Source organism: Phyllobates terribilis, unplaced genomic scaffold (assembly GCF_046119375.1).
Source record: "Phyllobates terribilis strain yellow unplaced genomic scaffold, ASM4611937v1 Scaffold_7__3_contigs__length_470593459, whole genome shotgun sequence".
Taxonomy (NCBI): domain Eukaryota; kingdom Metazoa; phylum Chordata; class Amphibia; order Anura; family Dendrobatidae; genus Phyllobates; species Phyllobates terribilis.
The window spans coordinates 19,348,309-19,371,343 of NW_027362767.1; the positions used below are offsets into that span (position 1 = coordinate 19,348,309).

The following is a 23,035-nucleotide window of genomic DNA, read 5'->3' on the forward strand; positions in this document are numbered from 1 at the left end:
CGAGCCGGAGCTTGAGCGAGAGAGAGCGAGCCGGAGCTTGAGCGAGAGAGAGCGAGCCAGAGCGAGCGAGCCAGAGCGTGAGCGAGAGAGAGCGAGCCAGAGCGTGCGAGCCAGAGAGAGCGAGAGCGAGCCAGAGCGTGCGAGCCAGAGCGTGCGCGAGAGAGAGCGAGCCAGAGCGTGCGCGAGAGAGAGAGCGAGCCAGAGCGTGCGAGCCAGAGCGTGCGCGAGAGAGAGAGCGAGCCAGAGCGTGAGCGAGCGAGCGGGAGCGAGAGAGAGAGCGAGCCAGAGCGGGAGCGAGAGAGAGAGCGAGCCAGAGCGGGAGCGAGAGAGAGAGCGAGCCAGAGCGGGAGCGAGAGAGAGAGCGAGCCAGAGCGGGAGCGAGAGAGAGAGCGAGCCAGAGCGGGAGCGAGAGAGAGAGCGAGCCAGAGCGGGAGCGAGAGAGAGAGCGAGCCAGAGCGGGAGCGAGAGAGAGAGCGAGCCAGAGCGGGAGCGAGAGAGAGAGCGAGCCAGAGCGGGAGCGAGAGAGAGAGCGAGCCAGAGCGGGAGCGAGAGAGAGAGCGAGCCAGAGCGGGAGCGAGAGCGAGCCAGAGCGGGAGCGAGAGAGAGAGCGAGAGAGAGAGCGAGCCAGAGCGGGAGCGAGAGAGAGAGCGAGCCAGAGCGGGAGCGAGAGAGAGAGCGAGCGAGCCACAGCGGGAGCGAGCGAGAGAGAGAGCGAGCCAGAGCGGGAGCGAGAGAGAGAGCGAGCGAGCCACAGCGGGAGCGAGCGAGAGAGAGAGCGAGCCACAGCGGGAGCGAGAGAGAGAGCGAGCCAGAGCGGGAGCGAGAGAGAGAGCGAGCCAGAGCGGGAGCGAGAGAGAGAGCGAGCCAGAGCGGGAGCGAGAGAGAGAGCGAGCCAGAGCGGGAGCGAGAGAGCGAGAGGGAGCGGGAGCGAGAGGGAGCGGGAGCGAGCCAGAGCGAGAGGGAGCGGGGGCGAGCCAGAGCGAGAGGGAGCGGGAGCGAGCCAGAGCGAGAGGGAGCGGGAGCGAGCCAGAGCGAGAGAGGGAGCGAGCCAGAGCGGGAGCGAGAGAGAGAGGGAGCGAGCCAGAGCGGGAGCGAGAGAGAGAGCGAGCGAGCCAGAGCGGGAGCGAGAGAGAGAGCGAGCGAGCCAGAGCGGGAGCGAGAGAGAGAGGGAGCGAGCCAGAGCGAGAGGGAGCGGGAGCGAGAGAGGGAGCGAGCCAGAGCGGGAGCGAGAGAGAGAGAGAGCGGGAGCCAGAGCGGGAGCGAGAGAGAGAGCGGGAGCGAGAGAGAGAGCGGGAGCGAGAGAGAGAGCGGGAGCGAGAGAGAGAGAGCGGGAGCCAGAGAGAGAGCGGGAGCGAGAGAGAGAGCGGGAGCCAGAGAGAGAGCGGGAGCCAGAGAGAGAGCGGGAGCCAGAGAGAGAGCGGGAGCCAGAGAGAGAGCGGGAGCCAGAGAGAGAGCGGGAGCCAGAGAGAGAGCGGGAGCCAGAGAGAGAGCGGGAGCCAGAGAGAGAGCGGGAGCCAGAGAGAGAGCGGGAGCCAGAGAGAGAGCGGGAGCCAGAGAGAGAGCGGGAGCCAGAGAGAGAGCGGGAGCCAGAGCGGGAGCCAGAGAGAGAGCGGGAGCCAGAGCGGGAGCGAGAGAGAGAGCGGTAGCCAGAGCGGGAGCGAGAGAGGGAGCGAGCCAGAGCGAGAGAGAGCGAGAGAGGGAGCGAGCCAGAGCGGGAGCGAGAGAGGGAGTGAGCCAGAGCGGGAGCGAGAGAGGGAGTGAGCCAGAGCGGGAGCGAGAGAGAGAGCGAGCGAGCCAGAGCGGGAGCGAGAGAGAGAGGGAGCGAGCCAGAGCCAGAGGGAGCGGGAGCGAGAGAGGGAGCGAGCCAAAGCGGGAGCGAGAGAGAGAGCGGGAGCCAGAGCGGGAGCGAGAGAGAGAGCGGGAGCCAGAGCGGGAGCGAGAGAGAGAGCGGGAGCCAGAGCGGGAGCGAGAGAGAGAGCGGGAGCCAGAGCGGGAGCGAGAGAGAGAGCGGGAGCCAGAGCGGGAGCGAGAGAGAGAGCGGGAGCCAGAGCGGGAGCGAGAGAGAGAGCGGGAGCCAGAGCGAGAGAGAGAGCGGGAGCCAGAGCGAGAGAGAGAGCGGGAGCCAGAGCGAGAGAGAGAGCGGGAGCCAGAGCGAGAGAGAGAGCGGGAGCCAGAGCGAGAGAGAGAGCGGGAGCCAGAGCGGGAGCGAGAGAGAGAGCGGGAGCCAGAGCGGGAGCGAGAGAGAGAGCGGGAGCCAGAGCGGGAGCGAGAGAGAGAGCGGGAGCCAGAGCGGGAGCGAGAGAGAGAGCGGGAGCCAGAGCGGGAGCGAGAGAGAGAGCGGGAGCCAGAGCGGGAGCGAGAGAGAGAGCGAGAGAGAGAGCGAGAGAGGGAGCGAGCCAGAGCGAGCGGGAGCGAGAGAGGGAGCGAGCCAGAGCGGGAGCGAGAGAGAGAGAGAGCGAGCGAGCCAGAGCGGGAGCGAGAGAGAGAGGGAGCGAGCCAGAGCGAGAGGGAGCGGGAGCGAGAGAGGGAGCGAGCCAGAGCGGGAGCGAGAGAGAGAGCGGGAGCCAGAGCGGGAGCGAGAGAGAGAGCGGGAGCCAGAGCGGGAGCGAGAGAGAGAGCGGGAGCCAGAGCGGGAGCGAGAGAGAGAGCGGGAGCCAGAGCGGGAGCGAGAGAGAGAGCGGGAGCCAGAGCGGGAGCGAGAGAGAGAGCGGGAGCCAGAGCGGGAGCGAGAGAGAGAGCGGGAGCCAGAGCGGGAGCGAGAGAGAGAGCGGGAGCCAGAGCGGGAGCGAGAGAGAGAGCGGGAGCGAGAGAGAGAGCGGGAGCCAGAGCGGGAGCGAGAGAGAGAGCGGGAGCCAGAGCGGGAGCGAGAGAGAGAGCGGGAGCCAGAGCGGGAGCGAGAGAGAGAGCGGGAGCCAGAGCGGGAGCGAGAGAGAGAGCGGGAGCCAGAGCGAGAGAGAGAGCGGGAGCCAGAGCCGGAGCGAGAGAGAGAGCGGGAGCCAGAGCGGGAGCGAGAGAGAGAGCGGGAGCCAGAGCGGGAGCGAGAGAGAGAGCGGGAGCCAGAGCGGGAGCGAGAGAGAGAGCGGGAGCCAGAGCGGGAGCGAGAGAGAGAGCGGGAGCCAGAGCGGGAGCGAGAGAGAGAGCGGGAGCCAGAGCGGGAGCGAGAGAGAGAGCGGGAGCCAGAGCGGGAGCGAGAGAGAGAGCGGGAGCCAGAGCGGGAGCGAGAGAGAGAGCGGGAGCCAGAGCGGGAGCGAGAGAGAGAGCGGGAGCCAGAGCGGGAGCGAGAGAGAGAGCGGGAGCCAGAGCGGGAGCGAGAGAGAGAGCGGGAGCCAGAGCGGGAGCGAGAGAGAGAGCGAGAGAGCGAGAGAGGGAGCGAGCCAGAGCGGGAGCGAGCCAGAGCGGGAGCGAGCCAGAGCGGGAGCGAGAGAGGGAGCGAGCCAGAGAGGGAGCGAGCCAGAGCGGGAGCGAGAGAGGGAGCGAGCCAGAGCGGGAGCGAGAGAGGGAGCGAGCCAGAGCGGGAGCGAGAGAGGGAGCGAGCCAGAGCGGGAGCGAGCCAGAGCGGGAGCGAGCCAGAGCGGGAGCGAGCCAGAGAGGGAGCGAGCCAGAGCGGGAGCGAGAGAGGGAGCGAGCCAGAGCGGGAGCGAGAGAGGGAGCGAGCCAGAGCGGGAGCGAGAGAGGGAGCGAGCCAGAGCGGGAGCGAGAGAGGGAGCGAGCCAGAGCGGGAGCGAGAGAGGGAGCGAGCCAGAGCGGGAGCGAGAGAGGGAGCGAGCCAGAGCGGGAGCGAGAGAGGGAGCGAGCCAGAGCGGGAGCGAGAGAGGGAGCGAGCCAGAGCGGGAGCGAGAGAGGGAGCGAGCCAGAGCGGGAGCGAGAGAGGGAGCGAGCCAGAGCGGGAGCGAGAGAGGGAGCGAGCCAGAGCGGGAGCGAGAGAGGGAGCGAGCCAGAGCGGGAGCGAGAGAGGGAGCGAGCCAGAGCGGGAGCGAGAGAGGCAGCGAGCCAGAGCGGGAGCGAGAGAGGCAGCGAGCCAGAGCGGGAGCGAGAGAGGGAGCGAGCCAGAGCGGGAGCGAGCCAGAGCGGGAGCCAGAGAGGGAGCGAGCCAGAGCGGGAGCAAGAGGGAGCGAGCCAGAGAGGGAGCATGAGCGAGAGAGAGGGAGCGAGAGGGAGCATGAGCGAGAGGGAGAGGGAGCGAGAGGGAGCATGAGCGAGAGGGAGAGGGAGCATGAGCGAGAGGGAGAGGGAGCATGAGCGAGAGGGAGCATGAGCGAGAGGGAGAGGGAGCGAGCCAGAGCGGGAGCGAGAGAGGGAGCGAGCCAGAGCGGGAGCGAGAGAGGGAGCGAGCCAGAGCGGGAGCGAGCCAGAGCGGGAGCGAGCCAGAGCGGGAGCGAGCCAGAGCGGGAGCGAGCCAGAGCGGGAGCGAGAGAGGGAGCGAGCCAGAGCGGGAGCGAGAGAGGGAGCGAGCCAGAGCGGGAGCGAGAGAGGGAGCGAGCCAGAGCGGGAGCGAGAGAGGGAGCGAGCCAGAGCGGGAGCGAGAGAGGGAGCGAGCCAGAGCGGGAGCGAGAGAGGGAGCGAGCCAGAGAGGGAGCGAGCCAGAGCGGGAGCGAGAGAGGGAGCGAGCCAGAGCGGGAGCGAGAGAGGCAGCGAGCCAGAGCGGGAGCGAGAGAGGCAGCGAGCCAGAGCGGGAGCGAGAGAGGCAGCGAGCCAGAGCGGGAGCGAGAGAGGCAGCGAGCCAGAGCGGGAGCGAGAGAGGCAGCGAGCCAGAGCGGGAGCGAGAGAGGCAGCGAGCCAGAGCGGGAGCGAGAGAGGCAGCGAGCCAGAGCGGGAGCGAGCCAGAGCGGGAGCCAGAGAGGGAGCGAGCCAGAGCGTGAGCAAGAGGGAGCGAGCCAGAGAGGGAGCATGAGCGAGAGAGAGGGAGCGAGAGGGAGCATGAGCGAGAGGGAGAGGGAGCGAGAGGGAGCATGAGCGAGAGGGAGAGGGAGCATGAGCGAGAGGGAGAGGGAGCATGAGCGAGAGGGAGCATGAGCGAGAGGGAGAGGGAGCGAGAGGGAGAGGGAGCGAGCCAGAGCGGGAGCGAGAGAGAGCGAGCCAGAGCGGGAGCGAGAGGGAGCGAGCCAGAGCGGGAGCGAGAGGGAGCGAGCCAGAGCGGGAGCGAGAGGGAGCGAGCCAGAGCGGGAGCGAGAGGGAGCGAGCCAGAGCGGGAGCGAGAGGGAGCGAGCCAGAGCGGGAGCGAGAGGGAGCGAGCCAGAGCGGGAGCGAGAGGGAGCGAGCCAGAGCGGGAGCGAGCCAGAGCGGGAGCGAGCCAGAGCGGGAGCGAGAGGGAGCGAGCCAGAGCGGGAGCGAGAGGGAGCGAGCCAGAGCGGGAGCGAGAGGGAGCGAGCCAGAGCGGGAGCGAGAGGGAGCGAGCCAGAGCGGGAGCGAGAGGGAGCGAGCCAGAGCGGGAGCGAGAGGGAGCGAGCGGGAGCGAGAGGGAGCGAGCCAGAGCGGGAGCGAGCCAGAGCGGGAGCGAGAGGGAGCGAGAGGGAGCGAGCCAGAGCGGGAGCGAGAGGGAGCGGGAGCGAGAGGGAGCGAGCCAGAGCGGGAGCGAGAGGGAGCGAGCCAGAGCGAGAGGGAGCGAGCCAGAGCGAGAGGGAGCGAGCCAGAGCGGGAGCGAGCCAGAGCGGGAGCGAGCCAGAGCGGGAGCGAGCCAGAGCGAGCCAGAGCGGGAGCGAGCCAGAGCGAGCCAGAGCGAGCCAGAGCGGGAGCGAGCCAGAGCGGGAGCGAGCCAGAGCGAGCCAGAGCGGGAGCGAGCCAGAGCGAGCCAGAGCGGGAGCGAGCCAGAGCGGGAGCGAGAGGGAGCGAGCCAGAGCGGGAGCGAGCCAGAGCGGGAGCGAACCAGAGAGGGAGCGAGAGGGAGCGAACCAGAGAGGGAGCGAGAGGGAGCGAACCAGAGAGGGAGCGAGAGGGAGCGAACCAGAGAGGGAGCGAGAGGGAGCGAGCCAGAGCGGGAGCGAGAGGGAGCGAGAGGGAGCGAGCCAGAGCGGGAGCGAGAGGGAGCGAGCCAGAGCGGGAGCGAGAGGGAGCGAGCGGGAGCGAGAGGGAGCGAGCCAGAGCGGGAGCGAGCCAGAGCGGGAGCGAGAGGGAGCGAGCCAGAGCGGGAGCGAGAGGGAGCGAGCCAGAGCGGGAGCGAGAGGGAGCGAGCCAGAGCGGGAGCGAGAGGGAGCGGGAGCGAGAGGGAGCGAGCCGGAGCGGGAGCGAGAGGGAGCGAGCCAGAGCGGGAGCGAGAGGGAGCGAGCCAGAGCGAGAGCGAGAGGGAGCGAGCCAGAGCGAGAGGGAGCGAGCCAGAGCGGGAGCGAGCCAGAGCGGGAGCGAGCCAGAGCGGGAGCGAGCCAGAGCGGGAGCGAGCCAGAGCGAGCCAGAGCGGGAGCGAGCCAGAGCGAGCCAGAGCGGGAGCGAGCCAGAGCGAGCCAGAGCGGGAGCGAGCCAGAGCGAGCCAGAGCGGGAGCGAGCCAGAGCGGGAGCGAGAGGGAGCGAGCCAGAGCGGGAGCGAACCAGAGCGGGAGCGAACCAGAGAGGGAGCGAGAGGGAGCGAACCAGAGAGGGAGCGAGAGGGAGCGAGCCAGAGCGGGAGCGAGAGGGAGCGAGCCAGAGAGGGAGCGAGAGGGAGCGAGCCAGAGCGGGAGCGAGAGGGAGCGAACCAGAGAGGGAGCGAGCCAGAGAGGGAGCGAGAGGGAGCGAGCCAGAGAGGGAGCGAGCCAGAGAGGGAGCGAGCCAGAGAGGGAGCGAGCCAGAGAGGGAGCGAGCCAGAGAGGGAGCGAGCCAGAGAGGGAGCGAGAGGGAGAGCGAGCCAGAGCGGGAGCGAGAGAGAGAGCGAGCCAGAGCGGGAGCGAGAGAGAGAGCGAGCCAGAGAGAGAGCGAGAGAGCGAGCGAGCCAGAGCGGGAGCGAGAGAGAGCGAGCGAGAGCGAGCCAGAGCGAGAGAGAGAGCGAGCGAGAGCGAGCCAGAGCGAGAGGGAGCGGGAGCGAGCCAGAGCGAGCGGGAGCGAGAGGGAGCGAGCCAGAGCGGGAGCGAGAGAGAGAGCGAGCGAGCCAGAGCGGGAGCGAGAGAGAGAGCGAGCCAGAGTGGGAGCGAGAGAGAGAGCGAGCGGGAGCGAGCCAGAGCGAGAGGGAGCGGGAGCGAGCCAGAGCGAGAGGGAGCGGGAGCGAGAGAGGGAGCGAGCCAGAGCGGGAGCGAGAGAGGGAGCCAGAGCGGGAGCGAGAGAGAGAGCGGGAGCGAGAGAGAGAGCGGGAGCGAGAGAGAGAGCGGGAGCGAGAGAGAGAGCGGGAGCGAGAGAGAGAGCGGGAGCGAGAGAGAGAGCGGGAGCGAGAGAGAGAGCGGGAGCGAGAGAGAGAGCGGGAGCCAGAGCGGGAGCGAGAGAGAGAGCGGGAGCCAGAGCGGGAGCGAGAGAGAGAGCGAGAGAGAGAGCGAGAGAGGGAGCGAGCCAGAGCGGGAGCGAGAGAGGGAGCGAGCCAGAGCGGGAGCGAGAGAGGGAGCGAGCCAGAGCGGGAGCGAGCCAGAGCGGGAGCGAGAGAGGGAGCGAGCCAGAGCGAGAGAGGGAGCGAGCGGGAGCGAGCCAGAGCGGGAGCGAGAGAGGCAGCGAGCCAGAGCGGGAGCGAGAGAGGCAGCGAGCCAGAGCGGGAGCGAGAGAGGCAGCGAGCCAGAGCGGGAGCGAGAGAGGCAGCGAGCCAGAGCGGGAGCGAGAGAGGCAGCGAGCCAGAGCGGGAGCGAGAGAGGCAGCGAGCCAGAGCGGGAGCGAGAGAGGCAGCGAGCCAGAGCGGGAGCGAGAGAGGCAGCGAGCCAGAGCGGGAGCGAGAGAGGCAGCGAGCCAGAGCGGGAGCGAGAGAGGCAGCGAGCCAGAGCGGGAGCGAGAGAGGCAGCGAGCCAGAGCGGGAGCGAGAGAGGCAGCGAGCCAGAGCGGGAGCGAGAGAGGCAGCGAGCCAGAGCGGGAGCGAGAGAGGCAGCGAGCCAGAGCGGGAGCGAGAGAGGCAGCGAGCCAGAGCGGGAGCGAGAGAGGCAGCGAGCCAGAGCGGGAGCGAGAGAGGCAGCGAGCCAGAGCGGGAGCGAGAGAGGCAGCGAGCCAGAGCGGGAGCGAGAGAGGCAGCGAGCCAGAGCGGGAGCGAGCCAGAGAGGGAGCGAGCCAGAGCGGGAGCGAGCCAGAGAGGGAGCGAGCCAGAGAGGGAGCGAGCCAGAGCGGGAGCGAGCCAGAGCGAGCCAGAGCGGGAGCGAGAGAGGGAGCGAGCCAGAGCGGGAGCGAGAGAGGGAGCGAGCCAGAGCGGGAGCGAGAGAGGGAGCGAGCCAGAGCGGGAGCGAGAGAGGGAGCGAGCCAGAGCGGGAGCGAGAGAGGGAGCGAGAGAGGGAGCGAGCCAGAGCGAGAGAGGGAGCGAGCCAGAGAGGGAGCGAGCCAGAGCGTGAGCAAGAGGGAGCGAGCCAGAGCGTGAGCGAGAGGGAGTGAGCCAGAGAGGGAGCATGAGCGAGAGGGAGCATGAGCGAGAGGGAGCATGAGCGAGAGGGAGCATGAGCGAGAGGGAGAGGGAGCATGAGCGAGAGGGAGCATGAGGGAGAGGGAGCGAGCCAGAGCGGGAGCGAGAGAGAGCGAGCCAGAGCGTGAGCGAGAGAGAGCGAGCCAGAGCGTGAGCGAGAGAGAGCGAGCCAGAGCGGGAGCGAGAGGGAGCGAGCCAGAGCGGGAGAGAGAGGCAGCGAGCCAGAGCGGGAGAGAGAGGCAGCGAGCCAGAGCGGGAGCGAGAGAGGCAGCGAGCCAGAGCGGGAGCGAGAGAGGCAGCGAGCCAGAGCGGGAGCGAGAGAGGCAGCGAGCCAGAGCGGGAGCGAGAGAGGCAGCGAGCCAGAGCGGGAGCGAGAGAGGCAGCGAGCCAGAGCGGGAGCGAGAGAGGCAGCGAGCCAGAGCGGGAGCGAGAGGGAGCATGAGGGAGAGGGAGAGGGAGCGAGCCAGAGCGGGAGCGAGAGGGAGCGAGCCAGAGCGGGAGCGAGCCAGAGCGGGAGCGAACCAGAGCGGGAGCGAACCAGAGAGGGAGCGAGAGGGAGCGAACCAGAGAGGGAGCGAGAGGGAGCGAACCAGAGAGGGAGCGAGAGGGAGCGAACCAGAGAGGGAGCGAGAGGGAGCGAACCAGAGAGGGAGCGAGAGGGAGCGAACCAGAGAGGGAGCGAGAGGGAGCGAACCAGAGAGGGAGCGAGCCAGAGCGGGAGCGAGAGGGAGCGAACCAGAGAGGGAGCGAGAGGGAGCGAACCAGAGAGGGAGCGAGCCAGAGAGGGAGCGAGAGGGAGCGAGCCAGAGAGGGAGCGAGAGGGAGCGAGCCAGAGAGGGAGCGAGAGGGAGCGAGCCAGAGCGGGAGCGAGCCAGAGCGGGAGCGAGAGAGAGCGAGCCAGAGCGGGAGCGAGAGAGAGCGAGCCAGAGCGGGAGCGAGAGAGAGCGAGCCAGAGCGGGAGCGAGAGAGAGCGAGCCAGAGCGGGAGCGAGAGGGAGCGAGCCAGAGCGGGAGCGAGAGGGAGCGAGCCAGAGCGGGAGCGAGAGGGAGCGAGCCAGAGCGGGAGCGAGAGGGAGCGAGCCAGAGCGGGAGCGAGAGGGAGCGAGCCAGAGCGGGAGCGAGAGGGAGCGAGCCAGAGCGGGAGCGAGAGGGAGCGAGCCAGAGCGGGAGCGAGAGGGAGCGAGCCAGAGCGGGAGCGAGCCAGAGCGGGAGCGAGAGGGAGCGAGCCAGAGCGGGAGCGAGCCAGAGCGGGAGCGAGAGGGAGCGAGCCAGAGCGGGAGCGAGAGGGAGCGAGCCAGAGCGGGAGCGAGCCAGAGCGGGAGCGAGAGGGAGCGAGCCAGAGCGGGAGCGAGAGGGAGCGAGCCAGAGCGGGAGCGAGAGGGAGCGAGCCAGAGCGGGAGCGAGAGGGAGCGAGCCAGAGCGGGAGCGAGAGGGAGCGAGCCAGAGCGGGAGCGAGAGGGAGCGAGCCAGAGCGAGAGGGAGCGAGCCAGAGCGAGAGCGAGCGAGCCAGAGCGGGAGCGAGAGGGAGCGAGCCAGAGCGGGAGCGAGCCAGAGCGGGAGCGAGCCAGAGCGGGAGCGAGAGGGAGCGAGCCAGAGCGGGAGCGAGCCAGAGCGGGAGCGAACCAGAGCGGGAGCGAACCAGAGAGGGAGCGAGAGGGAGCGAACCAGAGAGGGAGCGAACCAGAGAGGGAGCGAGCCAGAGAGGGAGCGAGAGGGAGCGAGCCAGAGCGGGAGCGAGAGGGAGCGAACCAGAGAGGGAGCGAGCCAGAGAGGGAGCGAGAGGGAGCGAGCCAGAGAGGGAGCGAGAGGGAGCGAGCCAGAGAGGGAGCGAGAGGGAGCGTGAGCGAGAGGGAGCGGGAGCGAGAGAGAGAGCGAGCCAGAGCGGGAGAGAGAGCGAGAGCGAGCCAGAGCGAGAGAGAGAGCGAGAGCGAGCCAGAGCGGGAGCGAGAGAGAGAGCGAGCCAGAGAGAGAGCGAGAGGGAGCGAACCAGAGAGGGAGCGAGCGAGAGCGAGCCAGAGCGGGAGCGAGAGGGAGCGAGCCAGAGCGGGAGCGAGAGGGAGCGAGCCAGAGCGGGAGCGAGAGGGAGCGAACCAGAGAGGGAGCGAGCGAGAGCGAGAGCGAGCCAGAGCGGGAGCGAGAGAGAGAGCGAGCCAGAGCGGGAGCGAGAGAGAGAGCGAGCCAGAGCGGGAGCGAGAGAGAGAGCGAGCCAGAGAGAGAGCGAGAGAGAGAGAGAGCCAGAGAGAGAGCGAGCCAGAGCGGGAGCCAGAGAGAGAGCGAGCCAGAGCGAGAGAGAGAGCGAGCCAGAGCGAGCCAGAGCGTGAGCGAGAGAGAGCGAGCCAAAGCGGGAGCGAGAGAGAGCGAGCCAGAGCGGGAGCGAGAGAGAGCGAGCCAGAGCGGGAGCGAGAGAGAGCGAGCCAGAGCGGGAGCGAGAGAGAGCGAGCCAGAGCGGGAGCGAGAGAGAGCGAGCCAGAGCGGGAGCGAGAGAGAGCGAGCCAGAGCGGGAGCGAGAGAGAGCGAGCCAGAGCGAACCAGAGCGGGAGCGAGAGAGAGCGAGCCAGAGCGGGAGCGAGAGGGAGCGAGCCAGAGCGGGAGCCAGAGCGGGAGCGAGAGGGAGCGAGCCAGAGCGGGAGCGAGAGGGAGCCAGAGCGGGAGCGAGCCAGAGCGGGAGCGAGAGGGAGCGAGCCAGAGCGGGAGCGAGAGGGAGCGAGCCAGAGCGGGAGCGAGAGGGAGCGAGCCAGAGCGGGAGCGAGAGGGAGCGAACCAGACAGGGAGCGAGAGGGAGCGAGCCAGAGCGGGAGCGAGCCAGAGCGGGAGCGAGAGGGAGCGAGCCAGAGCGGGAGCGAGAGGGAGCGAGCCAGAGCGGGAGCGAGAGGGAGCGAGCCAGAGCGGGAGCGAGAGGGAGCGAACCAGAGAGGGAGCGAGCGGGAGCGAGAGGGAGCGAGCCAGAGAGGGAGCGAGAGGGAGCGAGCCAGAGAGGGAGCGAGAGGGAGCGAGCCAGAGAGGGAGCGAGCCAGAGAGGGAGCAGGAGCGAGAGGGAGCAGGAGCGAGAGGGAGAGCGAGCCAGAGAGGGAGCAGGAGCGAGAGGGAGAGCGAGCCAGAGCGGGAGCGAGAGAGAGAGCGAGCCAGAGCGGGAGCGAGAGAGAGAGCGAGCCAGAGCGGGAGCGAGAGAGAGAGCGAGCCAGAGCGGGAGCGAGAGAGAGAGCGAGCCAGAGCGGGAGCGAGAGAGAGAGCGAGCCAGAGCGGGAGCGAGAGAGAGAGCGAGCCAGAGCGAGAGAGAGAGCGAGCCAGAGCGGGAGCGAGAGAGAGAGCGAGCCAGAGCGGGAGCGAGAGAGAGAGCGAGCCAGAGCGGGAGCGAGAGAGAGAGCGAGCCAGAGCGGGAGCGAGAGAGAGAGCGAGCCAGAGCGGGAGCGAGCCAGAGCGGGAGCGAGAGAGAGAGCGAGCCAGAGCGGGAGCGAGAGAGGGAGCGAGCCAGAGCGGGAGCGAGAGAGGGAGCGAGCCAGAGAGGGAGCGAGAGGGAGCGAGCCAGAGCGTGAGCGAGCCAGAGCGTGAGCGAGAGGGAGCGAGCCAGAGCGTGAGCGAGAGGGAGCGAGCCAGAGCGTGAGCGAGAGGGAGAGCGAGCCAGAGCGTGAGGGAGCGAGCCAGAGCGTGAGGGAGCGAGCCAGAGCGTGAGGGAGCGAGCCAGAGCGTGAGGGAGCGAGCCAGAGCGTGAGCGAGTCAGAGCGTGAGCGAGCCAGAGCGTGAGGGAGAGAGCCAGAGTGTGAGCGAGAGGGAGCGAGCCAGAGTGTGAGCGAGAGGGAGCGAGCCAGAGCGAAAGGGAGCGAGCCAGAGCGGGAGCGAGCCAGAGCGGGAGCGAGAGGGAGCGAGCCAGAGCGGGAGCGAGAGGGAGCGAGAGAGAGAGCGAGCCAGAGCGGGAGCGAGAGAGAGAGCGAGCCAGAGCGAGAGAGAGAGCGAGCCAGAGCGAGAGAGAGAGCGAGCCAGAGCGAGAGCGAGCCAGAGCGGGAGCGAGAGAGCGAGCCAGAGCGGGAGCGAGAGAGCGAGCCAGAGCGGGAGCGAGAGAGCGAGCCAGAGCGGGAGCGAGAGAGAGAGCGAGCCAGAGCGAGAGAGAGAGCGAGCCAGAGCGGGAGCGAGAGAGAGAGCGAGCCAGAGCGAGAGCGAGAGAGAGAGCGAGCCAGAGCGAGAGAGAGAGCGAGCCAGAGCGAGAGAGAGAGCGAGCCAGAGCGAGAGAGAGAGAGAGCGAGCCAGAGCGAGAGAGAGAGAGAGAGCGCGAGCCAGAGCGGGAGAGAGCGAGAGAGAGAGCGAGAGAGAGAGCGAGCCAGAGCGAGAGAGAGAGCGAGCCAGAGCGGGAGCGAGAGCGAGCCAGAGCGGGAGCGAGAGCGAGCCAGAGCGGGAGCGAGAGCGAGCCAGAGCGGGAGCGAGAGAGAGCCAGAGCGGGAGCGAGAGAGAGAGCGAGCCAGAGCGGGAGCGAGAGAGAGAGCGAGCCAGAGCGGGAGCGAGAGAGAGAGCGAGCCAGAGCGGGAGCGAGAGAGAGAGCGAGCCAGAGCGGGAGCGAGAGAGAGAGAGCGAGCCAGAGCGGGAGCGAGAGAGAGAGAGCGAGCCAGAGCGGGAGCGAGAGAGAGAGAGCGAGCCAGAGCGGGAGCGAGAGAGAGAGAGCGAGCCAGAGCGGGAGCGAGAGAGAGAGAGCGAGCCAGAGCGGGAGCGAGAGAGAGAGCGAGCCAGAGCGGGAGCGAGAGAGAGAGCGAGCCAGAGCGGGAGCGAGAGAGAGAGCGAGCCAGAGCGGGAGCGAGAGAGAGAGCGCGAGCCAGAGCGGGAGCGAGAGAGAGAGCGAGTGAGCCAGAGAGGGAGCGAGCCAGAGCGAGTGAGCCAGAGAGGGAGCGAGCCAGAGCGGGAGCGAGAGGGAGCGAGCCAGAGCGGGAGCGAGAGGGAGCGAGCCAGAGCGGGAGCGAGAGGGAGCGAGCCAGAGCGGGAGCGAGCCAGAGCGTGAGGGAGCGAGCCAGAGCGTGAGCGAGCCAGAGCGTGAGCGAGAGGGAGCGAGCCAGAGCGTGAGCGAGAGGGAGCGAGCGAGCCAGAGCGTGAGCGAGAGGGAGCGAGCGAGCCAGAGCGTGAGCGAGAGGGAGCGAGCGAGCCAGAGCGTGAGCGAGAGGGAGCGAGCCAGAGCGTGAGCGAGAGGGAGCGAGCCAGAGCGTGAGCGAGAGGGAGCGAGCCAGAGCGTGAGCGAGAGTGAGCGAGCCAGAGCGTGAGCGAGAGGGAGCGAGCCAGAGCGTGAGCGAGAGGGAGCGAGCCAGAGCGTGAGCGTGTTAGGCCACGGCCCCACTATCAGTAATTGGTCAGTATTTTTTCACACGAGTGGGAGCCAAAACCAGGAGAGGAACAATCAGAGAAAAGGTAGAATAGAAACAAAGCCTGTGTGTGCAGAATTATTAGGCAACCATGGCTCCGACTCCCTCATACATGGATCATGTGTAAGTGATAAATTTACTGCACCACAGATTCATCTCATCTAAAAGTCTAGACCCTTAGATCCAGACATTTATAGGATATTTCGTAACTTTCCCAAATTCTTATGAAAAAATATTCCCCACAAACTGCATTGAACTACTGTACCCAATTTATTGTATATTTAGGAAGCCGGAGTTGGTCCATTTTATACCGACTTCACGACTCCGACTCCACAGCCCTGTAGACAACTACTTTTTTTTTTTTTTTTTTTAATTGATGGAAAAAAATAATTTGTTACACTGAAAATAACAACGAAGCACCAAAAAATGTACAAACATTTTTCACACATTTCAAAAATATGTTTTTTGAAATGTCTAAAAACGTATCAGTGATGGATATAAAGCCGCCTTTCTTATCAATAACAACCTGTGTTTCTTAGTGGACTAAATAAGTGAAAGACTTAAAACTATCAACTTTTTGGCCACCATCAACCTCTGCCTCCCTGACACTATTCAGAGAGGCGTGCTCCTTCTTAAACAGGACATGGACTGTTTTTGGTCACTCTAAAAGTTGTCATTACGGTTCAGGTCTGGTGAGGACGGGGTCAGGTGATTATTCTCCATCTTTCCTGGCCCTGTGCAGTGGAGATTTCAATGCTGCGATGCCTTATTGTAACATACCTGGCGGCGTCCTTGCATGGTGGTCCATCTCCCACTGTGCAAGAGGGCGCACTTGATCTCCTGTCCAGAATGTCTCTCTGGCTTCCCTCCATGCTGTCTGTTTGTGTCTGTTTCTGCTGCTTAAGGGCGGCGCCCGATCACTTCCTGCCTTTTGTACCTGCGGTGGGTCACACCCCTTGTGCGTCCTCAGCCTATTGCTGTCTGTCACTTGGTATATAGCTCAGCAGCTCCCTTCTATCCCTGCCTGAGCATAGTGTTTTCCTTCAGTGTGTGCTTGCACTCTGAAGGTGCCAGGTCCCGTCTTTGTTTCCTTGTCTGCCTTTCCTGGAGGCTGTATTTCCAGGCCTGTCTGAACTTAGTCCTGTATGTCTCCTGCTTTGCGGTATTAGTTCCCGTGTCTGAACTTAGTCCTGTATGTCTCCTGCTTTGCGGTATTAGTTCCCGTGTCTGAACTGAGTCCTGTATGTCTCCTGCTTTTTGTATCAGTTCCCGTGTCTGAACTGAGTCCTGTATGTCTCCTGCTTCTTGTATCAGTTCCCGTGTCTGAACTGAGTCCTGTATGTCTCCTGCTTTGCGGTATCAGTTCCCGTGTCTGAACTGAGTCCTGTATGTCTCCTGCTTTGCGGTATCAGCTCCCGTGTCTGAACTGTGTCCTGTATGTCTCCTGCTTGGCGGTATTAGTTCCCGTGTCTGAACTAAGTCCTGTATGTCTCCTGCTTGGCGGTATTAGTTCCCGTGTCCGAACTGAGTCCTTTCTGTGTTCTCTTGTCTGTCCTGTCTGAACACGCTCCTTGCCTGTTCGTTCCGCCTTCTAGTGGCCGATTTCCTAGACCCGCTCCTGTTTCTGGTCTGTCCTGTCTGAACACGCTCCTTGCCTGTTCGTTCCGCCTCTCTGGGGGCCGTATTCCCTGACCCGCTCCTGTATCCTGCTGCAGTGTCGGTCTCCTCCGTACACTCAGTTCCAGTCTGAACACTCTCCTGTCCTTTACCTGTTTTGTCTCTATGTCCGTTCCCTTCCTTTTTCTGCAGAGTCTGAACTCGTACCTAACTCCTGCTTGTTTTCTCTGCAAGTACTGTGTGAGTATCTGGCTCTGTCTTTCCCTTCCTGTCTGTTCCGTGTGAACAGAGCCCTGTCCTCCCTGCTCAGCCTTGTCTGCACTCTAGCAGTGCTTGCCTGTAACCCTCTGCCTGTATTGTTCCTGAGTCCCGGTGTGTACTGGGTCCTATCCCGCCTGTGTTCCTACCTGCTAGTGCCTCCCTGTCTGCACTCTAGCTGTGCTTGCCTTTACCCCCCTGCCTGCATACCCGCCTGCCTGCATACCAGTCGTGCCTGCCTATACCCACCAGTCTGTGTGCCAGCCTACCAGCCTGTTCCTGTATTCCCCTGTGTGGGTCAACAGCCGTGTCCGGGGTCTGTCCTGGAGTAGCACCTGGTCCCTCTGCTCGGTTCCTCCTTGGTGCACTGGCGTCGTATGCCGTCGTGCGACCCTGGTCGGATCGGGTGAATACTTAGTCACGCCCCTCCAGGCATTCACTCTCCGGCACGGTCCAGTGGAATCACTACCAATCACACGCACACGCCGCTTAGCCCGGGCGTGTGCATAACACTTATCCTGTAGAACAGTCCTGGTTTTCTAGAGAGACGCTGACTTTTTCTTGCTCCATTGCTGGAAGAAAGTGTCTTCTAACCACTGGCAGGAGGTTTGGGAGATGACTGTGATCCATCTTCTACCTGAAAAGGTCCAACGACCTTCAATGTAATAATCCTACCCATAGCAGCGCCACCTCCACATCGCTGGGAGTCTTAGGGGGAAGTGGAGGTCTGTGCCCAGTACTGATCCAGCCACGGCCGTCCAGATGCTCCGTCCAGACTTATATCCATTATTCCTTTGGGCCAAGAAATATCTGAACAAGACAGATTATCAGGTTTGATGTTTCACCTCCTATCTTCAGTGATAGTCCAGTGCTCAGAGACATGGCCCAGGTAAGGTAGACGTACAAGGTGCTCAGTTTCAGCCTGTGTCTTGCCTCCTCACCTCGGCCGTGTCTGAGCGCTGAACACCTTGACCTTCTGTGTCTTGCTCGGTGGTGGTCGGGCTCAGCCTCCTCACCTCGGCCGTGTCTGAGTACCTTGTCGTTCTGTGTCTTGCTCAGTGGTGGTCTGGCTCGGCCTCCTCACCTCGGCCGTGTCTGAGTACCTTGTACTTCTGTGTCTTGCTCGGTGGTGGACGGGCTCAGCCTCCTCACCTCGGCCGTGTCTCTGAGCACTGAATACTTTGTACTTCTGTATCTTGCTCGGTGGTGGTCGGGCTCAGCCTCCTCACCTCGGCCGTGTCAGAGTACCTTGTCCTTCTGTGTCTTGCTCAGTGGTGGTCGGGCTCGGCCTCCTCACCTCGGCCGTGTCTCTGAGCACCTTGTACTTCTGTGTCTTGCTCAGTGGTGGTCGGGCTCGGCCTCGGCCTCCTCACCTCGGTCATGTCTCTGAGCACCTTGTCCTTGTGTGTCTTGCTCGGTGGTGGTCGGGCTCAGCCTCCTCACCTCGGCCGTGTCTGAGCACTGAACACCTTGTCCTTCTGTGTCTTGCTCAGTGGTGGTCGGGCTCGGCCTCCTCACCTCAGCTGTGTCTCGGAGCACCTTGTCCTTCTGTGTCTTGCTCGGTGGTGGTCGGGCTCAGCCTCCTCACCTCAGCCGGGTCTCTGAACCCCTTGTACTTCTGTGTCTTGCTCAGTGGTGGTCGGGCTCTGCCTCCTAACCTCGGCCGTGTCTCTGAACCCCTTGTACTTCTGTGTCTTGCTCAGTGGTGGTCGGGCTCGGCCTCCTCACCTCAGCCGTGTCTCTGAGCACCTTGTTCTTCTGTGTCTTGCTCGGTGGTGGACGGGCTCAGCCTCCTCACCTCGGCCGTGTCTCTGAGCACTGAATACCTTGTACTTCTGTGTCTTGCTCGGTGGTGGTCGGGCTCAGCCTCCTCACCTCGGCCGTGTCTCTGAGCACTGAATACCTTGTACTTCTATGTCTTGCTCGGTGGTGGTCGGGCTCAGCCTCCTCACCTCAGCTGTGTCTCTGAACACCTTGTCCTTCTGTGTCTTGCTCGGTGGTGGTCGGGCTCGGCCTCCTCACCTCAGCTGTGTCTCTGAACACCTTGTCCTTCTGTGTCTTGCTCGGTGGTGGTCGGGCTCAGCATCCTCACCTCAGCTGTGTCTCTGAACACCTTGTTCTTCTGTGTCTTGCTCAGTGGTGGTCGGGCTCGGCCTCCTCACCTCGGCCGTGTCTGAGCACTGAACACCTTGTTCTTCTGTGTCTTGCTCAGTGGTGGTCGGGCTCGGCCTCCTCACCTCAGCTGGGTCTCTGAACACCTTGTACTTCTGTGTCTTGCTCAGTGGTGGTCGGGCTCGGCCTCCTCACCTCAGCTGTGTCTCTGAACACCTCGTCCTTCTGTGTCTTGCTCGGTGGTGGTCGGGCTCGGCCTCCTCACCTCAGCTGTGTCTCTGAACACCTTGTTCTTCTGTGTCTTGCTCAGTGGTGGTCGGGCTCGGCCTCCTCACCTCGGCCGTGTCTGAGCACTGAACACCTTGTTCTTCTGTGTCTTGCTCAGTGGTGGTCGGGCTCGGCCTCCTCACCTCAGCTGGGTCTCTGAACACCTTGTACTTCTGTGTCTTGCTCGGTGGTGGTCGGGCTCGGCCTCCTCACCTCAGCTGTGTCTCTGAACCCCTTGTCCTTCTGTGTCTTGCTCAGTGGTGGTCGGGCTCAGCCTCCTCACCTCAGCTGTGTCTCTGAACCCCTTGTCCTTCTGTGTCTTGCTCGGTGGTGGTCGGGCTCAGCCTCCTCACCTCGGCCGTGTCTCTGAACCCCTTGTCCTTCTGTGTCTTGCTCGGTGGTGGTCGGGCTCAGCCTCCTCACCTCAGCTGTGTCTCTGAACCCCTTGTCCTTCTGTGTCTTGCTCGGTGGTGGTCGGGCTCAGCATCCTCACCTCAGCTGGGTCTCTGAGCACCTTGTCCTTCTGTGTCTTGCTCAGTGGTGGTCGGGCTCAGCATCCTCACCTCAGCTGTGTCTCTGAACACCTTGTCCTTCTGTGTCTTGCTCAGTGGTGGTCGGGCTCAGCATCCTCACCTCAGCCGTGTCTCTGAACAGCTTGTCCTTCTGTGTCTTGCTCGGTGGTGGTCGGGCTCAGCCTCCTCACCTCAGCTGCGTCTCTGAACCCCTTGTCCTTCTGTGTCTTGCTCGGTGGTGGTCGGGCTCAGCCTCCTCACCTCAGCTGTGTCTCTGAACCCCTTGTCCTTCTGTGTCTTGCTCGGTGGTGGTCGGGCTCAGCCTCCTCACCTCAGCTGGGTCTCTGAACCCCTTGTCCTTCTGTGTCTTGCTCGGTGGTGGTCGGGCTCGGCCTCCTCACCTCAGCCGTGTCTCTGAGCACCTTGTCCTTCTGTGTCTTGCTCAGTGGTGGTCGGGCTCGGCCTCCTCACCTCGGCCGTGTCTCTGAACACCTTGTCCTTCTGTGTCTTGCTCAGTGGTGGTCGGGCTCGGCCTCCTCACCTCGGCCGTGTCTCTGAACCCCTTGTCCTTCTGTGTCTTGCTCGGTGGTGGTCGGGCTCGGCCTCCTCACCTCGGCCGTGTCTCTGAATACCTTGTCCTTCTGTGTCTTGCTCAGTGGTGGTCGGGCTCGGCCTCCTCACCTCGGCCGTGTCTCTGAACCCCTTGTACTTCTGTGTCTTGCTCGGTGGTGGTCGGGCTCAGCATCCTCACCTCAGCTGGGTCTCTGAGCACCTTGTCCATCTGTGTCTTGCTCAGTGGTGGTCGGGCTCGGCCTCCTCACCTCAGCCGGGTCTCTGAACCCCTTGTCCTTCTGTGTCTTGCTCAGTGGTGGTCGGGCTCGGCCTCCTCACCTCGGCCGTGTCTCTGAACACCTTGTCCTTCTGTGTCTTGCTCAGTGGTGGTCGGGCTCGGCCTCCTCACCTCGGCCGTGTCTCTGAACCCCTTGTCCTTCTGTGTCTTGCTCGGTGGTGGTCGGGCTCGGCCTCCTCACCTCGGCCGTGTCTCTGAATACCTTGTCCTTCTGTGTCTTGCTCAGTGGTGGTCGGGCTCGGCCTCCTCACCTCGGCCGTGTCTCTGAACCCCTTGTACTTCTGTGTCTTGCTCGGTGGTGGTCGGGCTCAGCATCCTCACCTCAGCTGGGTCTCTGAGCACCTTGTCCATCTGTGTCTTGCTCAGTGGTGGTCGGGCTCGGCCTCCTCACCTCAGCCGGGTCTCTGAACCCCTTGTCCTTCTGTGTCTTGCTCAGTGGTGGTCGGGCTCGGCCTCCTCACCTCAGCTGTGTCTCTGAACCCCTTGTATTTCTGCCCTCCATGGAGCCATTGTTCTTCTCCAGTGCGGTCTTACTGCAGGTCTCTTGGGGTCTGACCCTTCTCGTATCTGGCAGCTTTTTCTCACAGTTTTGTCCCCGGTGACTATTTGTTGTTCTCTGTTCGCCTTAATACGTGAGCAAAGGTTTTACTGCAATTTCAGGAGCTGAAAAGTCCAAAACTTGTTACAAGTCTTACAGTCGGGTAAATCTCTTTTTTGACCCATTTGGACTGAAGAAAACAAAGCTGTCTAATAATTCTGCACAGCCTGATAAAGGGCGGGGCATCCGGAGGCCACACCCCCTCATTACATAAATACTCCTCATCAGATTTGTGCTATCCAATAAGCATTCAAGTTTATGCTGCTCAGAGGTGGGAAATCTGCATAAAAATGAGGATATGATCAAAATACTTGATTGTCTAATAATTGGACCCCGTGCAGTATAAAAAAGTGGCTTTTTGTTGGAGCCCCTTAAAAGGCTTGTCCAATACTCCGCGTCAATGTTAGCCTTTTCCAACACTACAAAACCTCTTCCATGGCCATAACACTGTGAGGAGGAGTCTGCGCCATACTCTGACAGCAGCCCAGATCCCTCCACATACAGTATTACGGCACCCCCCCAGGGCCCACCTACACAGTACCACGCCCCCCCCAGAGACCACCTACACAGAACCACGCCCCCCCCCAGAGCCCACCTACACAGTACCACGCCCCCCCCAGAGCCCACCTACACAGTACCACGCCCCCCCCAGAGACCACCTACACAGTACCACGCCCCCCCCAGAGACCACCTACACAGAACCATGCCCCCCCCAGAGCCCACCTACACAGTACCACGCCCCCCCCAGGGCCCACCTACACAGTACCACGCCCCCCCCAGGGCCCACCTACACAGTACCACGCCCCCCCCAGAGACCACCTACACAGAACCACGCCCCCCCCAGAGCCCACCTACACAGTACCACGCCCCCCCCAGAGCCCACCTACACAGTACCACGCCCCCCCCAGAGCCCACCTACACAGTACCACGCCCCCCAGAGCCCACCTACACAGTACCACGCCCCCCCAGAGCCCACCTACACAGCACCACGCCCCCCCCAGAGCCCACCTACACAGTACCACACCCCCCCCAGAGCCCTCCACATACAGTATTACGGCACCCCCCCCCAGGGCCCACCTACACAGTACCACGCCCCCCCCAGAGACCACCTACACAGAACCACGCCCCCCCCCATTGCCCACCTACACAGTACCACACCCCCCCCCATTGCCCACCTACACAGTACCACACCCCCCCCAGAGCCCACCTACACAGTACCACGCCCCCCCCAGAGCCCACCTACACAGTACCACGCCCCCCCCAGAGCCCACCTACACAGTACCACGCCCCCCCCAGAGCCCTCCACATACAGTATTACGGCACCCCCCCCCCAGGGCCCACCTACACAGTACCACACCCCCCCAGAGCCCACCTACACAGAACCACGCCCCCCCCCCAGAGCCCACCTACACAGTACCACACCCCCCCCAGAGCCCACCTACACAGTACCACGCCCCCCCCAGAGCCCACCTACACAGTACCACGCCCCCCCAGAGCCCACCTACACAGTACCACGCCCCCCCCAGAGCCCACCTACACAATACCACGCCCCCCAGAGCCCACCTACACAATACCACGCCCCCCCCAGAGCCCACCTACACAATACCACGCCCCCCAGAGCCCACCTACACAGTACCACGCCCCCCCCGAGCCCACCTACACAGAACCACGCCCCCCCCAGAGCCCACCTACACAGTACCATGCCCCCCCCAGAGCCCACCTACACAGTACCACGCCCCCCCCAGAGCCCACCTACACAGTACCACGCCCCCCCCCCAGAGCCCACCTACACAGTACCACGCCCCCCCCAGAGCCCACCTACACAGTACCACGCCCCCCCCAGAGCCCACCTACACAGTACCACGCCCCCCCCAGAGCCCACCTACACAGTACCACGCCCCCCCCCAGAGCCCACCTACACAGTACCACGCCCCCCCCAGAGCCCACCTACACAGTACCACGGCACCCCCTCCCCACCTACACAGTATTATAGCACCCCCTCAGAGCCCACCTACACAGTATTAAGGCCGTGACTGCGCCACACAGTAAGACAACACTCCACTGGAGCACACCCATACTGTATATATTATGAAGCCCCATAGCCCCCTACACGTACTGATTAATAAAATGAAACTCTTCAGAGGACAGAGGCGGAGAGGCCCTGCGCAGCACGCAGAGGCCCTGCACAGCACGCAGACAGAGGCCCTGCGCAGCACGCGGACAGAGGCCCTGCGCAGCACGCGGACAGAGGCCCTGCGCAGCACGCGGACAGAGGCCCTGCGCAGCACGCGGACAGAGGCCCTGCGCAGCACGCGGACAGAGGCCCTGCGCAGCACGCGGACAGAGGCCCTGCGCAGCACGCAGACAGAGGCCCTGCGCAGCACGCGGACAATCTCAGGACATTATTGTGCTTGCTGCAGCAAGACTCAGATACATAGGCCGAATGTTGGAACAGGGAAACGACAGGCAGCAGGTCCAGGAGAATACAGATACCATTTAAATTAAGGCGCCGCCCCGGGACGTGGACAGCACTGCCATCCAGCAGCGGCCGCACTCAGCGCACAGGCGCCATAGCAGCCGCTTCACCACTGAAGGGTACGAATCACCATTCTCTCCTCATTAATGTTCTTTTGTCATTTTTGTAAGGTAACAAGTAAACCAGCAATTCCTGCCAAATCTTTGCTGTGCGCTCGGTTATCGCTCTGAAATCGGCTGATGTAAATGCCCCTCAATGCTCCTGTGTGGTGTAATGTTAGACCACCGTGGCCGTGGGCTCCATATGCTAAAACAAGATCAGGTGGCCAAAGAGTAGGAAGACCCCAAAACACCACAGAACTCTGCTACACCGCACCCAAAACTTACTCCGAGCGAATCTTCCAGATCGACGAGGACTTTAACTTTAATTCACTGAAAGAAACACAATGGAGTAATCGATTAGAAATGGCCAGCAGGGGTCGCTGTGCTCATAGTACACAGATCATAATACAGCATCCCCCCCATG

General features: G+C 64.3%; 2 protein-coding genes across 2 annotated transcripts in view; one reads left to right on the top strand and one right to left on the bottom strand.

Moving 5' to 3' along the window:
• SPATA7 (spermatogenesis associated 7) overlaps positions 1–23,035 on the bottom strand; it is a 43,651-nt gene that overhangs the window by 5,644 nt on the left and 14,972 nt on the right. Inside the window, exon 9 of the mRNA XM_073638234.1 lies at positions 22,897–22,941. Within this exon, the coding sequence (XP_073494335.1) occupies positions 22,897–22,941 (45 nt within the window). The remainder of the gene's footprint in view (positions 1–22,896; positions 22,942–23,035) is intronic.
• LOC141153351 (uncharacterized) lies at positions 1,255–22,539 on the top strand (the record flags this gene model as incomplete). Its single annotated transcript, XM_073638061.1, has 6 exons — positions 1,255–1,317; positions 2,108–2,367; positions 2,412–2,466; positions 2,697–2,762; positions 7,257–7,429; positions 22,176–22,539. Coding segments are annotated over 6 exons (981 nt in total), but the record flags the coding sequence as incomplete, so codon positions are not given.